Raw genomic sequence first — 27,134 nt, 5'->3', positions numbered from 1 at the left:
CGTCCTTCTCTCAGAGTGCCTGCTTTGACTACCCTCCCGGGGTTGTCCAGGATTTTAGAATTGATGGCCTATACTCAGGAGATGCAATTAATGTCTGATCAGCGGGGTCTGACACCCCGTACCCTGGCCGATCTGCTGTCCTGCAGTAGCTCCCGCACCGGAACTACACAGCTCTCTCCACTGCATATTGGATGGTGCTGGATACTGCAACACTGCTCCCCTTTGAGCATAAACAGCTGATTGGCAGGGGTGTGGCATGTCAGATCCCTGCCAATCAGACTTTGATGACCAAACTTAAGGATAGGCCATCTCTAGTAAAAATTCTGGACAACCCCATCAAGTCAACAACAGAATGCTAAGTCTTAAAGTATGGGCTAGACAGTATTTGGAGAATGCTATATCTAATTACGGAGAGCACCCAATTGGCGAGAGGAGTCTCATAGGCCAGGCAACGCTCGTCTGGAATTCTGGGAATAGGGTATGCAAATGAGTTCCACGCTTCTTTAGCCAGACAGTAACACTGATCTGAGGAGCCATCCGCTTCAGTTTGTCATCAGTGGTGTGAGGTAATAGATGAGATCAAACAACGAGGCGCTAGTAAAGGGGTTGTCTCGCCACTTGATGTAAAATAATAAAATAAGTAATACCAAATTCTGGATACCTGTAGGACATCAGTCTAACCTAGTGGACATCAGTCCTTCGCTTGAAGCTGGTACAGATGCCTGCAGAAGTTCATTTGTGTGTTTATAGACTTAAGTTAGGATTATATAGGGTCATCGGGGTCAAACTTTTGGGGCAGGTTCTCCACAAGGGTCATTGCAGGGTCTTAAGGCAAAGGTAAGTGACACCAGTTGCAATCGCCTTTCAGGTACTTGGACTTTCTTCCTTTTTTGTGGATGGGCAGCAGCTCACACGAGACAACCAAGCACCTGTATTGGTGTCTGATCTGCCTTTTCTTTTTGACTTGCCTTTGTAAATCTCTGTGCTGCCACTGGCATATATTGTATTACAGCGGGGGCCAATGTGGTCATTGGCCCAAACAGGGGTGGCTTTAAACAATGCCCCTGAGCATATCCATATGCGATGTATAGGCTGTGTATATGTTTGCGGTCCTATGTCTCGGAATATTAGTGTATGCCAGTTTAAATATGAATTGCTGAAGGCTGGATTTTATACATCTGTGGTAATGGGAAGACTGCTGTCACCGCCAGTTCTGTGAGAAGGTCTGAAAGATGTCCTTCTCTGCCTCTTGCATGATGTTCTTTGTTTTGGTTTCACTTTTTCATCTAATTTCCTTCTCCCAGGTGTCACCTGTTTAGACTAATCCTCTTTCCTTTATATTCCCTCCCATATTGCCTCACTTTGCGGTTTATACTACTTCCTGGATTGAAGTGTTCACTGCTGGAGGCTTCTGCTGCTGCTTGTTCAGATAAGTCCTTTCATGTATTGTGTTTCCTTGCTGGCTTGATTCTAGGTGACCCTGACTCCCTCTGTATGAAGTGCAGGGAGACGGTGGTCGTGTCCCCTCACTATTATAGGGTTTTCATGTGTCACACAGTCTTAGGTACGTGGGCATACAATCGTCTACCTTTGAGACCCTTGTATGTGCTTAGCAGTCAGGGTGAGCTCTTAGGGTTTTATAGGGGTCACCTATATGCTCCTTAGTTTGGGATCAAGCCAGTCAGACGTTTATTCATAACTTCCAGCTATCTGCATCATCCGTGATAACTGCATGGCTAGGGGCTGGATTTTATACACCTGTGGTAATCTGATGCCCTCGATCAAATATTGATGACCTATATTGATAGATGACCAGTATTTAATTCTCAGAAAGCTCCTTTAAAAGTTTCCTCTCTGGGTTGCATTGTGTCTTTTTTTTTTTTTTTTTTTTTTGTGCATCAGGATGATGACTTCTGAGTTGTTTCTGCTGCATTCATTAGACTTTTGTGGTAGAGAACCCACTGCACATCCAGTTAAGATTACTCCAAGACCAGATATCTCATTTTCAATTTGTTCACCGTCCTAAGGTCACTGAGCTGAGAAGGATTTAGATTCATAACACTGAATTACAGGAAACCGCCAAAAATGTTGAAATCCATCCGTGTGAAAAGTATGGAGCTGACGAAACGGCGATGAGATCCGCTTCCAGAAATGGTGATCAGTGAAGAGTGAAGGTTTGCCGGCACATCGCCAATTTCCTTCACAACAGAAAAGCATGACTTGTCTTAACAGGGGGCGATGATAAATTATCAAAGTCAAGGGTGAGAACCTCAATCTGTAATTCAGTTGCATTTTATTTTTCATAGGGGGCGATATTATAGAAGGTAGACACTAACATTAGGACACTTCAAGAAGTCTCCAGTTGTATAGACAGAATCAGCACTTGTATGTAAAGCTGCCCATGAACATTAGAGAGGGGAATTGCGGATTTCAGTATGACCGATCCTTTTTTTTCCAACGGGAGGTAAGCTGGTTGTCTGGTGTCTGGTTGCAGCTGGTTCCCCCATTCACATTGAAAAATCTGCCATGCTCGGCTGAGGCAAATATAATACAGGAGATGGGTTGAAGTGGATGGTGTAAAACATGACATGAAAGATCAAGAGGTAAAAAAAAGCTATAAGCTTAAAGGGCTTCTGTCACCCCCCATTTAGCAATTTTCAGTATCGGACATTAGCTATTTTACCTTTCCCTGTGCTGTTTTTTTATAATATGCAAATTACTTCGCTACCAGCAAGTTGGGCGGTTACTTGCTGGTAGCTGTGACATCCTAGGACTATAAACACGCCCCCTCCTCCACTTGATCGACAGGATTAGAGAGCGCTCTCCTCCTCTCGCTGGCCCTCTTTGCCCATAAAATCCTGTGCCTGCGCCGTACCGGTCCTTATTTAGTGCAGGCGCTCTGAGCAGTGCTGTCTTTACCAAGGGGAAAAAGAGGCAGCTGCCCCGGCCCAGTTGCTCCTGGGGGGCCCAAGGCAGCTGCCTCTTGAGCCCTGCTAGCCACTGCCCCGGGTGTCAGGCTGTCAGCTACACAGGGGGTGCTGCCATGCCTGCCGGCACTGAGTCCAAGCATCATACTGTTAGAGCTGTGAATGTGATCTAGGACCTTAGATGACATCATCACCATGTGACCAGTAACCTAGCAATATTACTGGTCATCACAGGTCCTACCAGGAGTGTTGCTGCAAGAGACGTTTGCCTTAACTGTGGAGCTTTTTTTGTCCAGATTACATTAGAAAAAGGTGACAGGGGCTGTTATGCTAATATACTATAAACTACTGTATAGTAGGATGCTGTATACTGTGTGTGGGACTGTATACTGTGTAGGGGCCTGCATACTGTGTGGGGGCCTGTATACTGTGGGGGGTCTTGTATACTGTGGGGGGGCTGTATACTGTGTGGGGGATCTGTATACAGTGTGTGGGGGCCTGTATACAGTGTGGGGGGGCCTGTATACAGTGTGGGGGGGCCTGTACACTGTATACTGTGGGTGCTGTATATTGTGGAGTGCTATACTGCTGTACTGTATCCTGTGGGGGGCTGTATACTGTATACTGTGGGTGCTGTATAGTGTGGAGTGCTATATTGCTGTACTGTATAGTGTGGGGGCTGTATAGTGTGGGGTGCTGTATCGTGTATTGTTTGGGGTGCTGTATACGGTGAGGTGCTATACTGCTCTACTGTATACTGTGAGGTGTTGTATACTGTGGGCTGCTATACTGCTCCACTATATACTGTGGGGTACTGTATAGTGTGGTGTTCTATACTGCATACTGTGTGGTGCTGTATACTATAGGGTGCTATACTGCATACTGTGAGGTGCACTGTAACACTAGGGTGAGCCGATCCCTGGTCTCCTTCCTGCAGAGCGGTGCCCACTTCCAGCCTGACCCCAGAGCACTGATCCTGAGCCACTGGAGTCTTCAGAACTGGAAGTATTTACAGTCATTCATTGTACGCTGCTAGATGTGTGGAGTTTTTTGTGTGTGTGTGGTGGAGGGCGTGAATGCCTGCTAAGGTGTGGGAAGGTGGGATCCAGGGGGCCCAAGTAAATTTTTGCCCAGGGTCCAATCAATATCAGTGTGCAGACTGAACAGGATGTCAGGGAGGAAGACTGCGTGGAAGACAATGCAGGGGACGATGAGGTCACAGACCCCACATGGAATGAAGGTTGTGCCACGGACGTTCAGAGTTAAGAGGAAGAGGCAGTGGTGAGACCGAGCCAAAAGCGTAGCAAAAGAGGGAGCAGGGGACAAAAGCAGAACACCCGCCACCAAGAGAGTTCGCCTGCTACTGGCCACCGCCACTTGGTACCGAGCACCCCAAAGGCAGCTTCAAGGAGTTCCCTGGCGTGGCAGTTCTTCAAACAATGTGCTGACGACAAGACCCGAGTGGTTTGCACGCTGTGCCATCAGAGCCTGAAGCGAGGCATTAACGTTCTGAACCTTAGTACAACCTGCATGACCAGGCATCTGCATGCAAAGCATGAACTGCAGTTTTGTCACCATGCCACAGCTAACTGCACCACCACCTGATACGAAACGTGTTAGCAGGAGGCAACATTTCACTAACATGGTGGAACAGTACGTGTGCACACCCCTGCACGTACTGACTGATGGTTCGGCCCCATTCAACTTCTCCAAATTGTCCACGTGGCCAGAGCTAGCCTTTTATCCCTTGGAGGTGCTGGCCTGCCCGACGGCCAGCGTTTTGTCTGGACGTGTATTCAGCATGGAAGGGGGCGTCATTACAGACAAACGCAGCCGCCTGTCTACAGCAAATGTGGACAAGCTGACTTTCATAAAAATGAACCAGGCATGGATCCCACAGGACCTATCCATCCCTTGTGCAGATTAGACATTTATAACTACCTCCCCTTAACCATATATTCTTGTACTCCAGGGCACTTCTTCATTCAATCCTCTTTTTTTAATTTTACCATTATATTGCGGGGCAACCCAAAGTTTACTGAACCTCTCCTCTGTCTGGGTGCCGGGGCCTAAAAATATCTGACAGTGACCTGTTCCAGTGCTAGGTGACATGAAGCCTGATTCTCTGCTATGGGACCTCTCTCCTTTGTCTGGGTGTCGGGGGTTAAAAATATCTGACAGTGGCATGTTCCAGTGGTGGGTGACATGAAGCCCGATTCTCTGCTATGACATGATGCCTGATTCAATGCTATGGGACCTCTCTCCTCTGTCTGTGTGCCGGGGCCTAAAAATATCTGACAGTGGCCTGTTCCAGTGCTAGGTGACATGAAGTCTGATTCTCTGCTATGGGACCTTTCTCCAATTGATATTGGTTAATTTTATTTTTTTATATAAATTCCCTATCCATGTTTGCAGGGGATTTACCTACATTTTGCTGCCTTTTGCAGCCCTCTAGCCCTTTCCTGGGCTATTTTACAGCCTTTTTAGTGCCGAAAAGTTTGGGTCCCCATTGACTTTAATGGGGTTCGGGGCGAAGTTCGGGTCGAGTTTGGATCCCGAACATTTTCGGAAAGTTCGAACATCCAGGTGTTTGCTCAACTCTAATTATTATATGTTCTAAAGGGGCCGTATACCCTAAAAAACTCTGCTAGATAACTATCTGCAGTCATCTGAAACATATATTTAGTTTTGTGGGATTTATTTTAATGAATATCCTATATAAAAGTTAAGTTTTAAGTAGGTCTAAAATTTCAGTGATTTACATATTATATATCTACATAATATGCATTAATACTACGGTGATTTGCCCAACCACTTCTATTTCAAGATGAATACATGGGAGGACTATCGCAGCACGTCTCGGATGATGACGAAACACAGGTGCCAACTGCTGGGGCTTTCGAAAGTGTGCAGACCGACAAGGAAGGCAGGGGTGAAGACTGGGTGGAAGATGATGTGGAGGTTGATGAGGTCCTCAACCCCACATGGAATCAAGGTCAAGCGAGTGACCTATGTAATTCGGAGGAAGAGGTGGTCGCACAGAGCCAACAGCACAGCAGAAGAGGGAGTAGGGTGCAAAAGCGGAGCGGCCGTCCTCTAGACAGAACGCCTGCTACTGCCCACCGCAGCAAGGGACCAAGCACACCAAAGCCAGCTCCAAGGAGTTCCCTGGCTTGGCAGTTCTTCAGACAATATGCTGACGATAAGACACCAGTGCTTTGCACGCTGTGCAATCAGAGCCTGAAGCAAGGCATAAACGTTCTCAACCTGAGCACAACCTGCATGACCAGGCATTTAAGTGCAAAGCACGAGCTGCAGTGCAGTAGACACCTCAAAAACCAAGAAAGATCTCTGGCTCCTCCTGCGTCCTATTCTGCTGCAGTCTCGGCCTCTTCATCCACCTCTGGAGTGACAGTGACACCTACCACCCCGCAAAGAGAGGATCTGCCAGCAACACCAACACCTGGGTCACCAAGCATCTCCACAATGTCCCACGGAAGCGTTCAGCTCTCCATCTCCCAAACGCTGGAGAGGAAGAGGAAGTACCCCCCTACCCACCCGCGATCCCTAGCCCTGAATGCCAGCATTTCTAAAGTACTGGCCTTTGAAATGCTGTCATTCCATCTGGTGGAGATGGATAGTTTTAAAGGCCTTATGGTGTTGGCTGTCCCACAGTATGTCGTGCCCAGCCGCCACTATTTTTCCAGGAGAGCCATACCTTCCCTGCACAACCAAGTAGGGGACGAAATCATGTATGCACTGCACAACGCCATCTGTGGCAAGGTGAACCTCACTACAGATACGTGGACCAGTAAGCACGGTCAGGGACGTTACATCTCCATAACAGCACACTGGGTAAATGCAGTGGTGGCTGGGCCTGAGGAGGATAGCAGTTTGCTGCATGTCCTTCCACCACAGAGGATTGCAGGGCTCTTCAGTTTCCCTCCTGTGGCTTCCTCCTCCTACTGTGCTTCCTCATCATCTACCAGCTCCTCATCCAGTCAGTGTAACACCTTAACCAGCAACTTCAGAACAGCCAGGGATAAATGAAAGCAGGCAGTTTTAAAACTTCTCTGTTTGGGGGACAAACCCCACACCGCACAGGAGCTGTGGACAGGGCTTGAACAACAGACCGATGAGTGATTTGTGCCAGTTAGCCTCCAGCCCGGCCTGGTAGTGTCGTTGTGCGATAATGGGCGAAATCTCGTAGAAGCTTTGGGACTAGCCGGTTTGACGCACATACCTTGCCTGGCGCATGTATTGAATTTGGTGGTGTAGAGATTCCTTAAATATTACCCAGAAATGTCAGAGCTGCTGCATAAAGTTTGTGTCGCTCGGCGGATTAGCACCACTTCACCACCAATGACTGGGCATCCATGCGAGACCTGTGTTCCTTGTTGCGCTGTTTAGAGTACTCCACCAACATGGCCAGTGCAGATAACACAGTTCTCAGCGTTACTATCCCACTTCTATGCCTCCTTGAAGAAACGCTCCTGGCGATTATGGAAGAGGATGTGGGACATGAGGAGAAGGAGGAAGAGGGATTATTTCGTATTTTTTCCGGCCAGTCATTCCCAAGTGACTCCGAGGGTGAGTTCCTGCACCCACAAACCCAAGGTACAAAATTCTCCAGCCAGGGCACAGTTCTGGACGATGACGAGGTGGAGGATGAGGAGGAGGAGGAGATGGAGGAGGAGGAACCATGTTCACAGCAGGGTGGTACCCAGACCAGCTCATGGCCATCACTGGTGCGTGGCTGGGGGGATACAGACGATACACCTTCCACAGAGGACAGATTTTCGTTGCCTTTGGGCAGCCTGGCACACATGAGCGATTACATACTGCAGTGTCTCTGCAACGACCGCCGAGTTGCCCACATTCTAACTTGTGCTGATTACTAGGTGGCCACGCTGCTGGATCCCCGTTACAAGGACAACATACAATCCTTAATTCCCTCAGTGGAGCGTGATCATAAGATGCGCAAGTACAAGCGCACGCTGGTAGATGCGCTGCTGGTGGCATTCCCACCTGACAGCGGGGGCACAGTTGAAGCACAAGGCGAAGGCAGAGAACGAGAAAGAGGTCGCCAACGCAGCTGGGGTACCGCCAGCACCTCAGAAGGCAGGGTTAGCATGGACGAAATGTGGAAAAGCTTTGTCAGCACGCCACAACAACCAGCACCATCAGCTGATATGGAACGTCTTAGCATGAGGCAGCATTTCACCAACATGGTGGAGCAGCATGTGTGCCTTTGCCTACAACGTACTGAATGACAGATCTGCCCCGTCAACTTCTGGGTCTCCAAATTGGGCACATGGCCTGGGCTTGCCCTTTACGCCTTGGAGGTTCTGGCCTGCTTTGCGGCCAGTGCATTATCTAAACGTGTGTTTAGCATGGCAGGGGGCGTCTTCACAGACAAGCACAGCCGCCTGTCCACAGCCAATGTGGACAAGCTCACATTCATTAAAATGAACCAGGCATGGATCCCTCAGGACTTGTCCGTACCTTGTGCAGAATAGACATGTATGCTGGCACTAACCAGCCATTGTTGTACTGCAGCGCGATTGTTCATTCTTGTATTTTGGATATTTCACACAAAAACCTGTGTTAGCTACCTCGTCCTCCTCCACTGCCACTTCCACCTACACCGCTACATCCACCTCCTCCTCAAACTCCACCTCATAAATCTATTTTTTTTTATTTGTACGTATTTTATTTTATATCATTTCACTACATTGTCAGTTACATTTTTGGGTGAAATTAAAAAATGTGTGGGTTTATAGTACCACTGCTATACCTAGTAGACTGTTAAAAAAAAAAAAAAAATTGTCAGTTGCATTTTCTGGTGAAATTCAACAATTTTTGGGTGTAAAGTACCACTGCTTATACCTAGTAGACCGGTAAAAAAAAATAAAAAAAAATTGGGAGTTACATTTTCTGGTGAAATTCAGCAACTTTTAGGTGTGATGTACCACTGCTATACCTATTAGACCGGTAAAAACATTTAAAAATATGGGGGATTCAGCCCGCACAACCCCTAGCAGGTGCAGATTGCTACGGCGAAATACAGATACAGACGCAAAAACACAAAATGCAATCGCACTCTGCAACCAGCACTCTGCCCTGCCTTTATGCTGGATGTTGAATAAGGCATTGGTGTACATTTTGGCCAAAGCGTAATAAGCCACTCACCACGTCAAGGTCGCCTTAATGAGTAGTCCCTAACACTAGTTCCTACCTTTTATGGGCCATGACAGCCACATGAGTCTGTCTATCTACTGAGTCTGCTTATATAGCACCTACCAGTAGCCATTTTGGCTCCAGGAGAAGTATATAGTGGGCTCAGCATGCATGTTGGTACTTGCATCCCTGGATCCGATGGAAGCTGTGATGGCACCAGTTTTGTGAAGTTCGGCTAAACCCATCGAACCCGAACAGCCAGGTGTCCGCTCAACTCTAGTCATCACTGATCACTTTTGGATGTTCTTCATCTTCATATGTTTTTGAATCTTGCTTCCATTCTTCCCTTTTGACTATGGCTTCCAACTTTACACTCCCTACTTTTCCTTTTATAAGAGCAATTTAACCCCTTAAGGACACATGACGTGTCCTTACCGCGGCGATCAGAAACTTTAGTGTGGTGAAAATATATATTTATCAACCCCCCTGCACCTCTGAATGATTTTAGCCCAGTGGGAGGTGCAGGGGGGGTTGCGGGTGGTGCGGGAGGCGGGCGGTGCGGCAGGCGGGATCGCGATCCCCGCCCGCCTCCCATTGAATAATCGTTGGTGTACAGTGGTTATACCAGGGTGTCAGCACATTGCTGACACCCTGGTATAAACGGCTGACATCGGTGATGCGATGTCAGCCGTTTAACCCTTTCCATACAGCGGTCCGTATGGACCGCTGTATGGAAAAGGTTAACAGCTCAGGGAGCTCCCTCCCTCTCCGATCGTGGGGGTGCTGTGCCTATGCAGACCCCCGATGGGAGAGGGAGAGAGACCCCAGACAGCCCCCCGAAGCCCCATCCACCCCCTTCCCCGTCTGCGAAGTTGTGGCAGACGGGGAAGGTTCCCATGGCGTCCTGCTGTCCATGGTGCTGAACAGATCTGTGCTGAAGGCATAGATCTGTTCAGTGTAAGTAAAATACAGTGCAGTACCCTATATAGAGTACAGTACTGTATTATACAGACATCAGACCCACTTGATCTTCAAGAACCAAGTGGGTCTGGGTAAAAAAAAAAAAAAGTAAAAAAAAGGGGAAAAAAGTAAAAAAATAATAATCAAAAAACACATTTATCACTGATTAAAAAAAAAAATTCCCCACACATGTTTTGTATCGCCACATCCATAACGACCTGATCTATAAAACGGTCATGTTACTTTACCCGAACGGTGAACGCCATAAAAAATAAATAAAACTATGATGAAATTGAAATTTTGCCCACCTTACTTCCCAAAAAAAGGTAATAAAAGTGATCAAAAAAGTTGCATGTACGCCAAAATTGTAACAATCAAACCGTCATCTCATCCCGCAAAAAAATGAGACCCTAATTAAGATAATCGCCCAAAAACTGAAAAAACTATGGAAACACTATAACATCATTTTTTTTGTTTCAAAAATGAAATCATTGTGTAAAACTTACATAAATTTAAAAAAGTATGCATATTAGGTATCGCCGCGTCCGTAGCGACCGGCTCTATAAAAATATCACATGACCTAACCCCTCAGGTGACCACCGTAATAAAATAAAAATAAAAACGGTGTAAAAAAAGCCATTTTTTGTCATCTTACGTCACAAAAAGTGTAATAGCAAGCGATCAAAAATTCATATGCACCCCAAAATAGTGCCATTCAAACCATCATCTCATCCTGCAAAAAATGAGACCCTACTTAAGATAATTGCCCAAAAACTGAAAAAAAAACTATGGCTCTTAGACTATGGAGACAGTAAAACTTTTTTTTGTTTTAAAAATGAAATCATTGGGTAAAACTTACATAAATTAAAAAAATTGTATACATATTAGGTATCGCCGTGTCCGTGACAACCTGCTGTATAAAATTACCACATGATCTAACCTGTCAGATGAATGTTGTAAATAACAAAAAAAACGGTGCCAAAAAAGCTATTTCTTGTTACCTTGCAGCACAAAAAGTGTAATATAGAGCAACCAAAAGTCATATGTACCCTAAACTAGTACCAACAAAATTGCCACCTTATCCCATAGTTTCTAAAATGGGGTCACTTTTCTGGAGTTTCTACTCTAGGGGTGCATCAGGGGGGCTTCAAATGGGTCATGGTTTCAAAAAAACACAGTCCGCAAAATCTGCCTTCCAAAAACCATATGGCATTCCTTTCCTTCTGCACCCTGCCGTGTGCCCTTACAGCATTTTACGATCACATATGGGGTGTTTCTGTAAACTACAGAATCAGAGCCATAAATAATGAGTTTTGTTTGGCTGTTAACCCTTGCTTTGTAACTGGAAAAAAAATATTAAAATTGAAAATCTGCCAAAAAAGTAAAGTTTTGAAATTATATCTCTATTTTCCATTAAATCTTGTGCAACACCTGAAGGGTTAACAACGTTTGTAAAATCAGTTTTGAATACCTTGAGGGGTGTAGTTTCTTAGACAGGGTCACTTTTATGGAGTTTCTACTCTTGGGGTGCATCAGGGGGCTTTAAATGGGACATGGTGTCAAAAAACCAGTCCAGCAAAATCTGGCTTCCAAAAACCAAACGGCGCACCTTTCACTCTATGCCCCGCTGTTTGGCCATACAGTAGTTTACGGCCACATATTGGGTGTTTCTGTAAACGGCAGGGTCAGGGCAATAAAGATACAGTCTTGTTTGGCTGTTAACCCTTGATTTGTTAGTGGAAAAAATGGGTTAAAATGGAAAATTAGGCAAAAAAATGAAATTCTCAAATTTTATCCCCATTTGCCAATAACTCTTGTGCAACACCTAAAGGGTTAACGAAGTTTGTCAAATCAGTTTTGAATACCTTGAGGGGTGTAGTTTATAGAATGGGGTCATTTTTGGGTGGTTTCTATTATGTAAGCCTCGCAAAGTGACTTCAGAGCTGTAGTGGTCCCTAAAAATTGGGTTTTTGTAAATTTCTGAAAAATTTCAAGATTTGCTTCTAAACCTCTAAGCCTTGTAATATCCCCAAAAAATTAAATTTCATTCCCAAAATAATTCAAACATGAAGTAGACATATGGGGAATGTAAAGTCATCACAAGTTTTGGGGGTATTAATATGTATTACAGAAGTAGAGAAACTGAAACTTTTAAATTTGCAAATTTTTCAACATTTTTTGTAAATTAGGTATTTTTTTATGCAAAAAATAATATTTTTTTTACTTTATTTTACCAGTGTCATGAAGTACAATATGTGACAAAAAAACAATCTCAGAATGGCCTGGATAAGTCAAAGCGTTTTAAAGTTATCACCACTTAAAGTGACACTGGTCAGATTTGCAAAAAATGGCCTGGTCCTTAAGGTGAAATAAGGCTGTGTCCTTAAGGGGTTAAAACAAAAGATCACCTCTTATATTAGTTTAAAGGTAAAGTGCACTTATTCTTATATCTTTTTGGCGTTCTTCTTAACTTCCTTTAGCGGAACTTACCACTTTCACTTTGGTCCTAACTTTCTTATACTGATTTTCACTCTTCTATATACTGTATTCACTCAGTGTTAAAGGGAACCTGTCATCTGGATTTTGTGTATAGAGCTAAGGATAAGGGTTGCTAGATGGCCGCTAGCAGATCCGCAATACCCAGTCCCCATAGCTCTGAGTGCTTTTATTGTGTAAAAAAAAACACAATTTGATACATATGTAAATTAACCTGAGATGAGTCAGAGCTTGAAAATATGACTCTTCTCTGGTCACACAAGTAAGATATGACTCTTTTATGTTAATTTGCATATGTATCAAATCGTTTTTTTTTACACAATAAAAGCACACAGAGCTATGGGGACTGGGTATTGCAGATGTGCTAGCGGCCATCTAGTAACCCATGTCCTCAGCTCTGTACCCAAAATCCCGGTGACAGGTTCCCTTTAAAGTATGTTCCTCTTATGTGGATATAATATTTCCCTTTGGATTCATGTCCCTCATTTCATTTTTCTCTCTTGTACCAGACGCTAAGCTATGACTTACTGCCAATTGTGATTTTCACCACCTTTTCCTTTAGTTGATATTGTACATTTTCACATGCATTTACTGTAGTCCAGCACTTACTTGACCTGGAGATATTAACAAGAGCACTTCCTGGTCAAGAAGATTTTTAAACCCTTCATGTGTACATCTGAGTTTATTTTACAATATATAAATGAAAACTGTATACTTTTTTAAAAAAAATTATTAGGTCTAAAGTACTATAATTACCTGTTTGGCAACAGAACTCAATTCTACTGCCAGATCACCACCAGAATTCCCAATTCCGATCACAATAATCTTCTTATCTGCAAATTGTTGAGGATATTTATAATCCCGACTATGTAGATATTGTCCTTCAAACTTGTCAATGCCTATGAAAGAGAACATCATAAACTCAAGTTTTAAAAATCTAAAACATGGGTGAAACAGGGGGTATATCTACAGTACAGTGCTTTCAGAAACTTTAGACCCTTTCATTTTTTGAATTTGGTTTTCCCATCAATTTGAACCTAATCTCCATTAATAAATACAATGAAAACATAATTTTTGAAATGTTTGAAAACGTGTAAAAAAATAATATTTTGCATGGACATAAGAATTTAGACCCTTTGCTGTGACACTTGGAATTTAGCTCTGGGAGCCTCCCATTTCTCTTGCTTAGCTTTAAGATGTTTCTACACCTTGATTGGAGTCCACCTGTGGTAAATTATGTTGAATATACATGATTTGGAAAGACACACCTCTGTTTACATATAGTAGGATCTCACAGCTGACAATACATATCAGAGCAAAAACCAAGCCATAAGGAGGAAACAACTGTATGTGCAGCCAGCCAGTCGCAGGGGCAACACGTGAAGTGCATAGTGGACCAATGAGGGGCCAATTAATATAACACACAGTCCTTCAGTTTACTCACGGTTAGCAGAAATCCTCCCTGGGCTGGCAGCACAGTGTTGAGGTGGACAACACGAAATCCTCCGGGGCACACTCTGTGGTAGGAAGCATCACCCAAGGTGGTGGTTGAGGTGCCCTTGATGTTAGGGGTGCTTAGGGTGCTTGTTGCGGCTGAGTCCTTTGATGGTTTTTGTCGTGATGCCAGTACCGTTAACCACCTCCCGACCGCCTAACGCACGGATGCGTCCGGAAGGTGGTTCATTTACTCCTCCTGGACGCATCCGTGCGTCATCTAGCGATAGCCGAGATTTCCTGTGAACGAGCGCACACAGGCGCGCGCGCTCACAGGAACGGAAGGTAAGCGAGTGGATCTCCAGCCTGCCAGCGAGCGATGTGATTTTTTTAACCCCTAACAGGTATATTAGACGCTGTTTTGATAACAGCGTCTATTGTACCTGCTACCTGGTCCTCTGGTGGTCCCTTTTGTTTGGATCGACCACCAGAGGACACAGGCAGCTCAGTAAAGTAGCACCAAACACCACTACACTACACCCCCCCTGTCACTTATTAACCCTTTATGAACCACTGATCACCCCATATAGACTCCCTGATCACCCCCCTGTCATTGATCACCCCCCTGTAAGGCTCCATTCAGACGTCCGAATGATTTTTACGGATCCACTGATACATGGATCGGATCCGCAAAACACATACGGACGTCTGAATGGAGCCTTACAGGGGGGTGATCAATGACAAGGGGGTGATCACGCATATAGACTTCCTGATCACTTCCCTGTCATTGATCACCCCCCTGTCATTGATCACCCCCCTGTAAGGCTCCATTCAGATGTCCGTATGATTTTTACGGATCCACGGATACATGGATCGGATCCGCAAAATGCAAACGGACGTCTGAATGGAGCCTTACAGGGGGGTGATCAATGACAGGGGGGTGATCAGGCAGTCTATATGGGTGATCACCCCCCTGTCATTGATCACCCCCCTGTAAGGCTCCATTCAGACATTTTTTTTACAAAGTCTCATATTCCACTAACTTTTGTCAAAAAATAAAATCTCATATGAACTCACCATACCCCTCACGGAATCCAAATGCGTAAAATTTTTTAGACTTTTTTATTCCAGACTTCTTCTCACGCTTTAGGGCCCCTAAAATGCCAGGGTAGTATAAATACCCCACATGTGACCCCATTTCGGAAAGAAGACACCCCAAGGTATTCCGTGAGGGGCATATTGAGTCCATGAAAGATTTACATTTTTGTCCCAAGTTAGCGGAAAGGGAGACTTTGTGAGAAAAAAAAAAAAAAAAAATCAATTTCCGCTAACTTGTGCCCAAAAAAAAAAATTCTATGAACTCGCCATGCCCCTCATTGAATACCTTGGGGTGTCTTCTTTCCAAAATGGGGTCACAGGTGGGGTATTTATACTGCCCTGGCTTTTTAGGGGCCCTAAAGCGTGAGAAGAAGTCTGGGATCCAAATGTCTAAAAATGCCCTCCTAAAAGGAATTTGGGCCCCTTTGCGCATCTAGGCTGCAAAATAGTGTCACACATGTGGTATCGCCGTACTCAGGAGAAGTTGGGGAATGTGTTTTGGGGTGTCATTTTACATATACCCATGCTGGGTGAGATAAATATCTTGGTCAAATGCCAACTTTGTATAAAAAAAATGGGAAAAGTTGTCTTTTGCCAAGATATTTCTCTCACCCAGCATGGGTATATGTAAAATGACACCCCAAAACACATTCCCCAACTTCTCCTGAGTACGGCGATACCACATGTGACACTTTTTTGCCGCCTAGGTGGGCAAAGGGGCACATATTCCAAAGTGCACCTTTCGGATTTCACAGTCATTTTTTACACATTTTGATTTCAAACTACTTACCACACATTAGGGCCCCTAGAATGCCAGGGCAGTATAACTACCCCACAAGTGACCCCATTTTGGAAAGAAGACACCCCAAGGTATTTTGTGATGGGCATAGTGAGTTCATGGAAGTTTTTATTTTTTGTCACAAGTTAGTGGAATATGAGACTTTGTAAGAAAAAAAAATTAAAAAAAATAAATCATAATTTTCCGCTAACTTGTGACAAAAAATAAAAAGTTCTATGAACTCACTATGCCCATCAGTGAATACCTTAGGGTGTCTACTTTCCGAAATGGGGTCATTTGTGGGGTGTTTGTACTGTCTGGGCATTGTAGAACCTCAGGAAACATGACAGGTGCTCAGAAAGTCAGAGCTGCTTCAAAAAGCGGAAATTCACATTTTTGTACCATAGTTTGTAAACGCTATAACTTTTACCCAAACCATTTTTTTTTTGACCCAAACATTTTTTTTTTATCAAAGACATGTAGAACAATAAATTTAGCGAAAAATTTATATATGGATGTCGTTTTTTTTTTGCAAAATTTTACAACTGAAAGTGAAAAATTTGATTTTTTTGCAAACAAATCATTAAATTTCGATTTAATAACAAAAAAAGTAAAAATGTCAGCAGCAATGAAATACCACCAAATGAAATCTCTATTAGTGAGAAGAAAAGGAGGTAAAATTCATTTGGGTGGTAAGTTGCATGAACGAGCAATAAACGGTGAAAGTAGTGTAGTGCAGAAGTGTAAAAAGTGGCCTGGTCATTAAGGGGGTTTCAGCTAGCGGGGTTGAAGTGGTTAAGGTACAACCAGTAGTGGTAATAATGAGGTAGACAGTGGTAAGATGCAACTCACAACTTTTACTTTGGATATCTTTGGTTGCAGCAGTACAATTATGCAGTCTCTTGATGGTACAGAGTTAATTCTGCAAATCCACTGTTTCTAGGCTTTTCAGGTTTCTGGTTTTGAGCAATGGGTTAGGTGTATCTGGTTCCTTTACATGTGTAGGATCCTATTCCTTGTCTTTCCCTACAAGCTGAATATTTAGACAGGAAAACTCAACTGTCTCTCTGAAGTTTGGTGTGGCTGCCTGAAGCTATAAATCTTCCACCATGCAAAGCTGTCTGTGGCCCTGAATAATGGCTCTTATCACCGTTGATTCCTTAGGAAAGCTTGTTTCTTTTCCAGGGAGGCAAATTCTTCTCCTACTGGTCAGGGATGCAAGTCTATAGTCCGGTCACAGAAGGAAAACGCTCTTCTGCACCTCACATCTGAGTATCACCTACTAGCGAAGTTGGCTCCACTCACTAATCTATATTATGGAGTCTTCACCCTACATTTTCTTCCCACTAATCTGATCTGACTACCTCAGATCTGCTCTCTTCTGAACTACATCTTTACTCCCAGGATCTGGACTCAGAACTCCCTCGCTAGGCCTAACCTAGATATATATATATATATATATATATATATATAACCTGAACTTTATCCCCATCTAGTGACAGGATGTATAAATTACACCTAAAAGGCCTGTTAAAAGGCTTCTGTCACCCCCCAAAAGTCATATTTTTTGGGGGGCTAATTAAAATCCTTATACTGCGATTTTTCAATATATAGTGCTCTTACCCTTTTCTGTTGGCTAATTTCTTTAAAAACTGCACTTTTATAATATGTAAATTACCTCTCTACCAGCAAGTAGGGCATCTACTTGCTGGTAGCCGCCGCATCTTCCTTTCAAAAAAACGCCCCCTCCTCCTGCTGATTGACAGGGCCAGTGAGTGCTCTCCTCCTCCGGCTGGCCCTGTCTGCAATTCAAATCCCTCGCCTGCACCTCATTCGGTGCAGGCGCTCTGAGAGAAGGGCGCTCGCTGCCTCAGCACTTTCTCAGTGCGCCTGCGCCAATGACATCACCCGAACGAGAAGACGTCATCGGCGCAGGCGCACTGAGGAAGTGCTGAGGAAGCGAGCGTCTTTCTCTCAGAACGCCTGCGCCAAATGAGGTGCAGGCATGGGATTTGAATTGCAGACAGGGCCAGCCAGAGGAGGAGAGCACTCGCTGGCCCTGTCAATCAGCAGGAGGAGGTTGCGTTTTTTTTTCAAGGAGGGAGGATGCGGCGGCTACCAGCATATAGACACCCTACTTGCTGGTAGAGAGGTAATTTACATATTATAAAAGTGCCGTTTTTAAAGAAACTAGTCAACAGAAAAGGGTAAGAGCACTATATATTGAAAAATCGCAGTATAAGGATTTTAATTAGTCCCCCCAAAAAAAAGACTTTTGGGGGGTGACAGAATCCCTTTAACAGGGATTTTGCAGATACATACGTACAAAATCATACATTACAACCTAGTGCTTTTGATAAGGTAAAAAGTGCTTTTAAGCAGTGCCCACACACACGTGGGACGCTGCATATGTAGAGCCCAGAAACTTGACTGTGTGGAGGCAAAGATCTGGAGAAGGGTACAGATCATTTTCTGTAATAGTGGGGCACTCTCTATAGTATTGAGAACAGTTGGGTTTATTAATAAAATGTATATAAAATTGAAAACTAATTAATCTATAGTACAATTAATACAGTAAAATCTGAAATAGCAATGATAGGCAGAATAGTCTCATTACGCAGTGTTCCTAAAAAGAGTCTTCATCAATAGTCCATCAATAAATGACCTCCAATAATTCCTAATAACTTAGATGGGATGCTCGTCATCCAGACACACGGTAATATTCAATCGTCCACAATGTTAAGAGATGTATCAATGTTGTTAAAATACAGCCAGATGTCCTCTAAAAATTCAAGTCAATATCCCAGGTAATCTCCGGTCTACAGCGCAATCAAGAGCTGACAGTATTCAGAGCGGCAACCCGCTCACTTGTCTGAGACAGCAGCGTCCCACTGTATCAAATGCGATCGCTGACTCTCCTTAAATATTCCACATAAAACTAACATGATCTTACCAGGAGGACTTCAGTGGATTTTCTTGCCCTCAACGCGGTGTGCTTCTTATGTAATTGGGCGCTCCGGTCTCAAGGGCTGTTTCTTGCCAGGTAGTATCTCGCCAACAATAGTAGTGCACATGGACCTACAATGGATAGTGTTTTGTTCCGTGCAGCACGCGTTGTTCGCGCGAATAGATGTTAGAACGGCAACTTCCACTCCTCCTCAGGTGGGTATTAGTGTATATGTGTTCCAATGCAGGTGGGATGGTACCATACGCGTTTCGGGGTTTAGAAGAATGACCCCTTCATCAGTGGTTCTGATTCTTCTAAACCCCGAAACGCATATGGTGCCATGGGTCTTATATCATAATGGCCAGAAGAGATTTCTCCTAAGTAAAAGAAACATGGAAATTTTCTAAAAGAAATTTGCAAACAAAATCACTTAAAAAAAGATTCTCTTGTCTGATAAAATGAAGATTGAACTTTTTGGCCTCAATTTTAAGTGTCATTATATGGAGAAAACTAGGTACAGCCCAATACCCTCATGCTATGGGAGTGTTTTTCAGCTGCTGGGACAGGGAGACTGGTCATAGTTGGGGGAAAGCTGAATGGAACAAAGTACAGAGATAGTCTTAATAAAAACCTGATCCAGTGTGCTCTGGACCTCAGGCTGGGCTGAAGGTTCTTTTCAGAACTTTTGATGTTAATAAGAGTCTATCAAATAAGGCCTACATAGGTATCTGAATAGGAACTGTTGGTCTGAATTGATATTTTTCAAGAGGGCACTCTAAGTTCAAACCTTTTGGACTTAGAATCACTAACCAAAGATTAGATTTAAGTGAAAACTTTTGTTTATAAAACTTAGGTGTGTTTACATAGTCTGGTTTTTGTAGGAAGAGGCTTAGACAGATTCAATAAAGATATTGACGCAGATAAGATACCTAGAAATCTGTTGAGTCAAATTAGACGCATGGAATAGAAAGAGAATAATGTTATTAGTGAATTCTGATTTTCTATAATTGATGTGATATATATATATATATATATATATATATATATACACACACACACACACATACACACACACAGTACAGCCCAAAAGTTTGGACAACCTTCTCATTCAAAGAGTTTTCTTTATTTTCATGACTATGAAAATTGTAGATTCACACTGAAGGCATCAAAACTATGAAATAGCCCATGTGGAATTATATACATAACAAAAAAGTGTCAAACAACTTAAAATATGTCATATTCTAGGTTCTTCAAAGTAGCCACCTTTTGCTTTGATTACTGCTTTGCACACTCTTGACATTCTCTTGATGAGCTTCAAGAGGTAGTCACCTGAAATGGTTTTCACTTCACGGGTGTGCCCTGTCAGGTTTAGTAAGTGGAATTTCTTGCCTTATAAATGGGGTTGGGACCATCAGTTGCATTGTGGAGAAGTCAGGTGGATACACAGCTGATAGACCTACTGTATAGACTGTTAGAATTTGTATTATGGCAAGAAAAAAGCAGCTAAGTAAAGAAAAACGAGTGGCCATCATTACTTTAAGAAATGAAGGTCAGTCAGTCCGAAAAATTGGGAAAACTTTGAAAGTGTCCCCAAGTGCAGTCACAAAAACCATCAAGCGCTACAAAGAAACTGGCTCACATGCGGACCGCCCCAGGAAAGGAAGACCAAGAGTCACCTCTGCTGTGGAGGATAAGTTCATCTGAGTCACCAGCCTCAGAAATCGCAGGTTAACAGCAGCTCAGATTAGAGAGCAGGTCAATGCCACACAGAGTTCTAGCAGCAGACACATCTCTAGAACAACTGTTAAGAGGAGTGATGTCATAATAAGATCACACAGGAAAGAAGCCATGTTTTGTAGCCAATGCCATTATACACATAATTACAGATTTACTGATACTCATTATTAGGGCTCATTCAGAGAGCTGTATGTTGCTTTCCACATCTGATCCGCAACTTTTCAAACTCCACCATCCTTGTAAAATCATATCTGGTGAGAGATCTACCTTTGTTTCAGGGATATTGTGTGTTGAAGAGCTGTTCAACTAGTTGTAAATGTTACTCAGGGAGTTGTTATTACTGTTAGCTAGCCATACAATCTTATGTACAGGCATCCATTTTACCATCTGCTTCAGTGTTAATATAATGGTATAGTACATGTTGTTCTTAATACTTATGCATGTCATTTTTATTTTTTGTAGTTTTACCAAACAATCCTGTTTTCAATCAATCAATTGTATATAATCAATCAATCACATATGTACGATCTGTTGACCAATAAACAAGTTAGACTACAAAGAACAGTCCTATTTGGAAGACAGGAATGGTTTATGCTGAATGTCAGATTGCACACTGTATAAAAGTGCAAGAAGACAGAACAGTAAAACAGATGCTAGTCACCAGCAATAGTGGATCTGACTTTACGGAGCCGTCATCACACACGCGGTCCTGTATATAAGATTGTTTCGGGGTATCACTGACCCCTTTATCAAGTCTTAAGAAAATAAGCAAATATAAATACAATACAGAAAAATATATATGTAAATGGTTATGCATAAAGGTATATATAAAAGGTATGTATGAAAAATATATAAATATATATATATACACAATAGGGCAAAGACAGTTATCATAAAAGGACTTTCTGAGAATACATAAAATGTGTATGCCCAACAGGGCTATAGAATCATATGAACTAAACTAGTTAAAAAATTTATTAAATATGTATATGACAGAAAACACCCAAAAAGATTTATTTTAAGAAATAATATAAATTAATATGAAAGAGCTAAAATTCTACAGGGGTCAGACACAAGAGTTATAGTTAGAAGATAAATAATTAAATAAATAAATATATACATTTGATAATGGAATGCCTAATGTTGAAACACTGTAAGGGAACTGCATGTTATCCACTGGAATTGCTATTTGGTGAATTGATGTAATATAATGTAATGCATTTGCCAATATTGTTATGTTGTGCATTTGTCTCAGATATGAATAATAGAGCTGGAGTGTAAGATAGTTAATGCTGGAGAGTGGGGACAAATGAAGAGAAAATATAGTACCTGGAATAAAGTCAGCTGAATAGCTGACATGGCTGCTGATCGCCCAGCACGTGGAGGACACTGACTATACTCAGCGCGTGCTCACTGCTGCAGATAAGAAGGGACGGCCGGAAAGAAGTGTCTGTGTGGATTAGGGAGGGTCCGTGGGGGGGCTGGGTAGAAGCGGTTGTTGCGCTTCACCCAGGCGGGGCACACACGTACTCAGAGGTGCTAATACATGGTCTAAATGGAAAAAGAGCTGGGAGAGGATTGCAACTTGTAATGTGATAAGATGAGAGATGGGACTGAGGGACAAGTTCTAGTGTGTGCACAATAACTGCAATAAAAATTGATAGTGGATGGTATAAATCTCTAGATAAAATAAATAAATAATAATAATAATAATAATAATAATAATAATAATAATAAAATTATATATATATATATATATATATATATATTATATATATACATACATATACAAACCGGATTCCCAAAAAGTTGGGACACTAAACAAATTGTGAATAAAAACTGAATGCAATGATGTGGAGATGGCAAATGTCAATATTTTATTTGTAATAGAACGTAGATGACAGATCAAACGTTTAATCCGAGTAAATGTATCATTTTAAAGGAAAAATACGTTGATTCAAATTTTCACAGTGTCAACAAATCCCCAAAAAGTTGGGACAAGTAGCAAAAAGAGGCTGGAAAAAGTAAATTTGAGCATAACAAAGAGCTGGAAGACCAATTAACACTAATTAGGTCAATTGGCAACATGATCGGGTATAAAAAGAGCTTCTCAGAGTGGCAGTGTCTCTCAGAAGCCAAGATGGGTAGAGGATCACCAATTCCCACAATGTTGCGCAGAAAGATAGTGGAGCAATATCAGAAAGGTGTTACCCAGTGAAAAATTGCAAAGACTTTGCATCTATCATCATCAACTGTGCATAACATCATCCGAAGGTTCAGAGAATCTGGAACAATCAGGGGTAAAGGGTCAAGGCCGTAAAACCATACTGGATGCCCGTGATCTCCGGGCCCTTAAACGACACTGCACCACAAACAGCAATGCTACTGTAAAGGAAATCACAGAATGGGCTCAGGAATACTTCCAGAAACCATTGTCAGTGAACACAATCCACCGTGCCATCCGCTGTTGCCAGCTGAAACTCTACAGTGCAAAGAAGAAACCATTTCTAAGCAAGATCCACAAGCTCAGGCATTTTCACTGGGCCAGGGATCATTTAAAATGGAGTGTGGCAAAATGGAAGACTGTTCTGTGGTCAGACGAGTCACGATTCGAAGTTTTTTTTGGAAATCTGGGACGCCATGTCATCCGGACCAAAGAGGACAAGGACTACCCAAGTTGTTATCAACGCTCAGTTCAGAAGCCTGCATCTCTGATGGTATGGGGTTGCATGAGTGCGTGTGGCAGGGGCAGCTTGCATGTCTGGAAAGGCACCATCAATGCAGAAAAATATATTCAGGTTCTAGAACAACATATGCTCCCATCCAGACGTCATCTCTTTCAGGGAAGACCCTGCATTTTTCAACAAGATAATGCCAGACCACATTCTGCATCAATCACAACATCATGGCTGCGTAGGAGAAGGAACCGGATACTGAAATGGCCAGTCTGCAGTCCAGATCTTTCACCTATAGAGAACATTTGGCGCATCATAAAGAGGAAGGTCCAACAAAGAAGGCCCAAGACGATTGAACAGTTAGAGGCCTGTATTAGACAAGAATGGGAGAGCATTCCTATTTCTAAACTTGAGAAACTGGTCTCCTTGGTCCCCAGACGTCTGTTGAGTGTTGTAAGAAGAAGGGGAGATGCCACACAGTGGTGAAAATGGCCTTGTCCCAACTTTTTGGGGATTTGTTGAAATTCCGATTCAACATATTTTTCCATTAAAATAGTACATTTTTTCAGTTTAAACTTTTGTTCCGTGATTTATGTTCTATTCTGAATAAAATATTAGAAGTTGGCACCTCCACATCATTGCATTCAGTTTTTATTCACGATTTGTATAGTTTCCCAACTTTTTTGGAATCCGGTTTTTATGTTGGTAAGGCTGATTAGTCAGCCTGCATTTGTGGGAGGGGCGGAAGCTCTTCATATACGAGCCACACCCTCACTCATAGGCGTGTGTTTTCAGGTGCACAGCTGCCGCTGGGTGTCATTAGCAGACTAGCTTCTCTGGTGGTAGGATTCTTTGCAGCACAGAGCTTGTTATTTTGCTCTCTGCTACCGTAGCATGCACGCGCCATACTACCTAAGTAGGTTGGGCCGGGGCTGTCTCTCCAGGCCGGTCGGAACCGACTTTGCTAGCAAACGGGAGGCTTCGCCTCAGAATCTGCTACCTCAGGTTTGCTCGTTGGGCCTAAATATTTCTATTTCTTTTCAGCTTTGTTTGTTGGTAATAGGAGTCAGTTCCTATAAATCTTACAAGTTTTACTTTACTTTGTTCGTCTCGTATGAAAAGTTACTTCAGCCGGTTTGCTGTAAAGGAAGAGCCCGGGCTGCACGTGATGTCATGTTTGGAGATTGGACGCGGCTGTTATTGTTTAGGCCTCTTGCTGTAGCTGTTCCTTGCCATGTCCCCCCCCCCCCCTCCCCCCGCTACCACCATCTTTAGACTTCATGTATTTCACTGCTCCATGTACTTAAAAACCCTGCCGCACTTTCATGCTCCGCTGTTATCCTGAGCGGCATTTACACTTTCGGCTTTTCTTTCATGTTTTATGCTTCTTATGCCGACTATTGCACCATGCTTCATACGCCTTACACCCTCAGATGCATCCGCACGTCTTTACTGTCACAGCACTTTCCTACTCTGCTCCAGGGGCGTAGCTATAGGGGGTGCAGAGGTAGCAGTCACTACCGGGCCCAGGAGCCTGAGTGGGCCCAAAAACCCTTGTGCCATATAAGACACTGGCATTATAGAAAGTATATGCTGATCTATTTACACCTCTGGCTAGAGGGAAGGGGTTAGGTAAAAAATTTGGCATGAGGGGGTGCCCTTTCAATGTTTGCCTCTGGCAGCAGGAAGGCTATGTGCTACCCTGCCCCTTGCCAACAAGCACTAAGGGAATGGGGGCCCAAGCTGAATTCTTGCACCAGGGCCCATGAGCCTTTAGCTACGCCCCTGCTCTGCTCATTCCCAGACCGACCAGCCTTTCCATTTGGCTTTTACGCTATGTTTTACTCCCTGCTCCCCTGAGCTGTGTCCACATGTCTGCTATTTTCATCATTCTTCCACCCTTAATCACATTCAAGCTGCGTTCACCTGCTGGCTATTACATCTCATTCCGTACCCAGCCGACAGCCGGATCCGTATTACACGCCTGTTATTACATGTTGTATACTCTGCTTACAGCCATAGCTGCTACTGTTACTCTATTTTTACTCTCTGGACGCACCACACTGGTATACCATGTTTTGCTCTGCTCACTGTGAGAGCTGTGTTTACACGTCCGCCTTCACAACCTGTTCATAGTAGGCTTGTTTCAGAGCTGCATTCACGTTCACCGTTACATAATGTTTATGCTCCACTCACATTTAGAGCTGCTATTCTACCAATTTCATTCTCGGCCACACCAAGAGGTGCATTCACGCTACGCTGTCGAATCTGGTCACTCCCCCCATGACCAGAGTTGCATTCATACGTCTATTGGTATATCATGTTTACTCTACTCGCACCCAGAGCTGCGTTCACACATCCTATGCTACTACAGATTCTTTCCAGGCCCATTTCAAGAACTACATTGACGTCGCTGTTTCATCTATGTTATGCTCCGTTCACAACCAGAGCTGCTGTTATACCAAATGTCATGCTCTGCTTATACCCAGAGTTGTGTTCACACTTCTACTGCTACACCAGGTTGTATACCCCACTCACCAAAGCCGCTTTCCATGTCAAATGTCACATCAAGTAAATATACCGTTCACATCCAAAGCTGCGTCCGCATGTCTGCTTTTACATCTTGTCCTATGCTTCATTCACTGCTAGAGCTGCGTTCACGTGTCTGCTTTCGCATCACGTCAATACTCTGCTCACTTTCAGATTGCATTCATACGTCTGCTTTATACCATGCTTTTCATGCACTACCCATACTCAGAGCTGCGCCTATACCATGTTTTTTAGGTACCACTCACATCCAAAGCTCCATTCACCCATTTGTTGTTACATCATGTGTTGTACTCTGCTCTGCATTCTCCTGTTCATTGCTACGTCATGGTTTTACTCAATAATCTCACCGGGGCAGTCTGCACCCACCGCTCTGGTACCTCTCTTCCGACAAACATAATTGCATTCTTTTCAGGCTTACATTCCTTTCCTCGGTGGTCATCCATCTGTACAGAGGTTTGTTGTCATTCCAGTACATTGTCGTTCTCCCAAGCACCAGAACACGTAACATGGAACAGAGCTGACAGATCTGCATAGGCAAGTATTAACCTGCCAGAATCATAAACCAAGGTCTCGCAGTTTACAAGTGGTGATCAGGGGAATGCCGATGAAAAGAAAGCGTTGCAAAATCATCTTACACGACTGTATGATGAGTGGTGATTAGGGATGAGCGAACTCGAACTGTATAGTTCGGGTTCGTACCGAATTTTGGGGTGTCCGTGACACGGACCCGAACATTTTCGTAAAAGTCCGGGTTCGGGTTCGGTGTTCGTCGCTTTCTTGGCGCTTTTTGACGCTTTCTTGGCGCTTTTTGAAAGGCTGCAAAGCAGCCAATCAACAAGCGTCATACTACTTGCCCCAAGAGGCCATCACAGCCATGCCTACTATTGGCATGGCTGTGATTGGCCAGAGCACCATGTGACCCAGCCTCTATTTAAGCTGGAGTCACATAGCGCCGCCCGTCACTCTGCTCTGATTAGCATAGGGAGAGGTTGCGGCTGCGACAGTAGGGCGAGATTAGGCAGATTAACTCCTCCAAAGGACTTGATTATTGATCGATCTGCAGCTGTGGGTCATTGAGCTGCTGATACTCAATTGCTCACTGTTTTTAGGCTGCCCAGACCGTTTGTCAGTCACTTTTTTCTGGGGTGATCGGCGGCCATTTTGTGTCTTGTGGTGCGCCAGCACAAGCTGCGACCAAGTGCATTTAACCCTCAATGGTGTGGTTGTTTTTTGGCTAAAGCCTACATCAGGGTGAAGCTGTCACACCAAGTGCATTTAACCAGCAATAGTCTGTTTATTTTTTGGCCATATACTACATCAGGGGCAAGCTGCGCCTGTCACCAAGTGCATTT

At 43.5% G+C, this 27,134-nt stretch overlaps 1 protein-coding gene across 1 annotated transcript in view; it reads right to left on the bottom strand.

The window, feature by feature from the left end:
* Positions 1 to 27,134, bottom strand: part of LOC122943181 (flavin-containing monooxygenase 5-like) — a 340,975-nt gene that overhangs the window by 153,697 nt on the left and 160,144 nt on the right. The window contains exon 4 of the mRNA XM_044300713.1: positions 13,320 to 13,462. Coding sequence (XP_044156648.1) covers positions 13,320 to 13,462 — 143 coding nt within the window. The remainder of the gene's footprint in view (positions 1 to 13,319; positions 13,463 to 27,134) is intronic.

The sequence above is a fragment of the Bufo gargarizans genome, chromosome 7, assembly GCF_014858855.1.
Source record: "Bufo gargarizans isolate SCDJY-AF-19 chromosome 7, ASM1485885v1, whole genome shotgun sequence".
NCBI classification, from domain to species: Eukaryota; Metazoa; Chordata; class Amphibia; order Anura; family Bufonidae; genus Bufo; species Bufo gargarizans.
The sequence above is the reverse complement of the archived record's forward strand: the minus strand, read 5'-3'. Positions and strand labels throughout refer to the sequence as shown.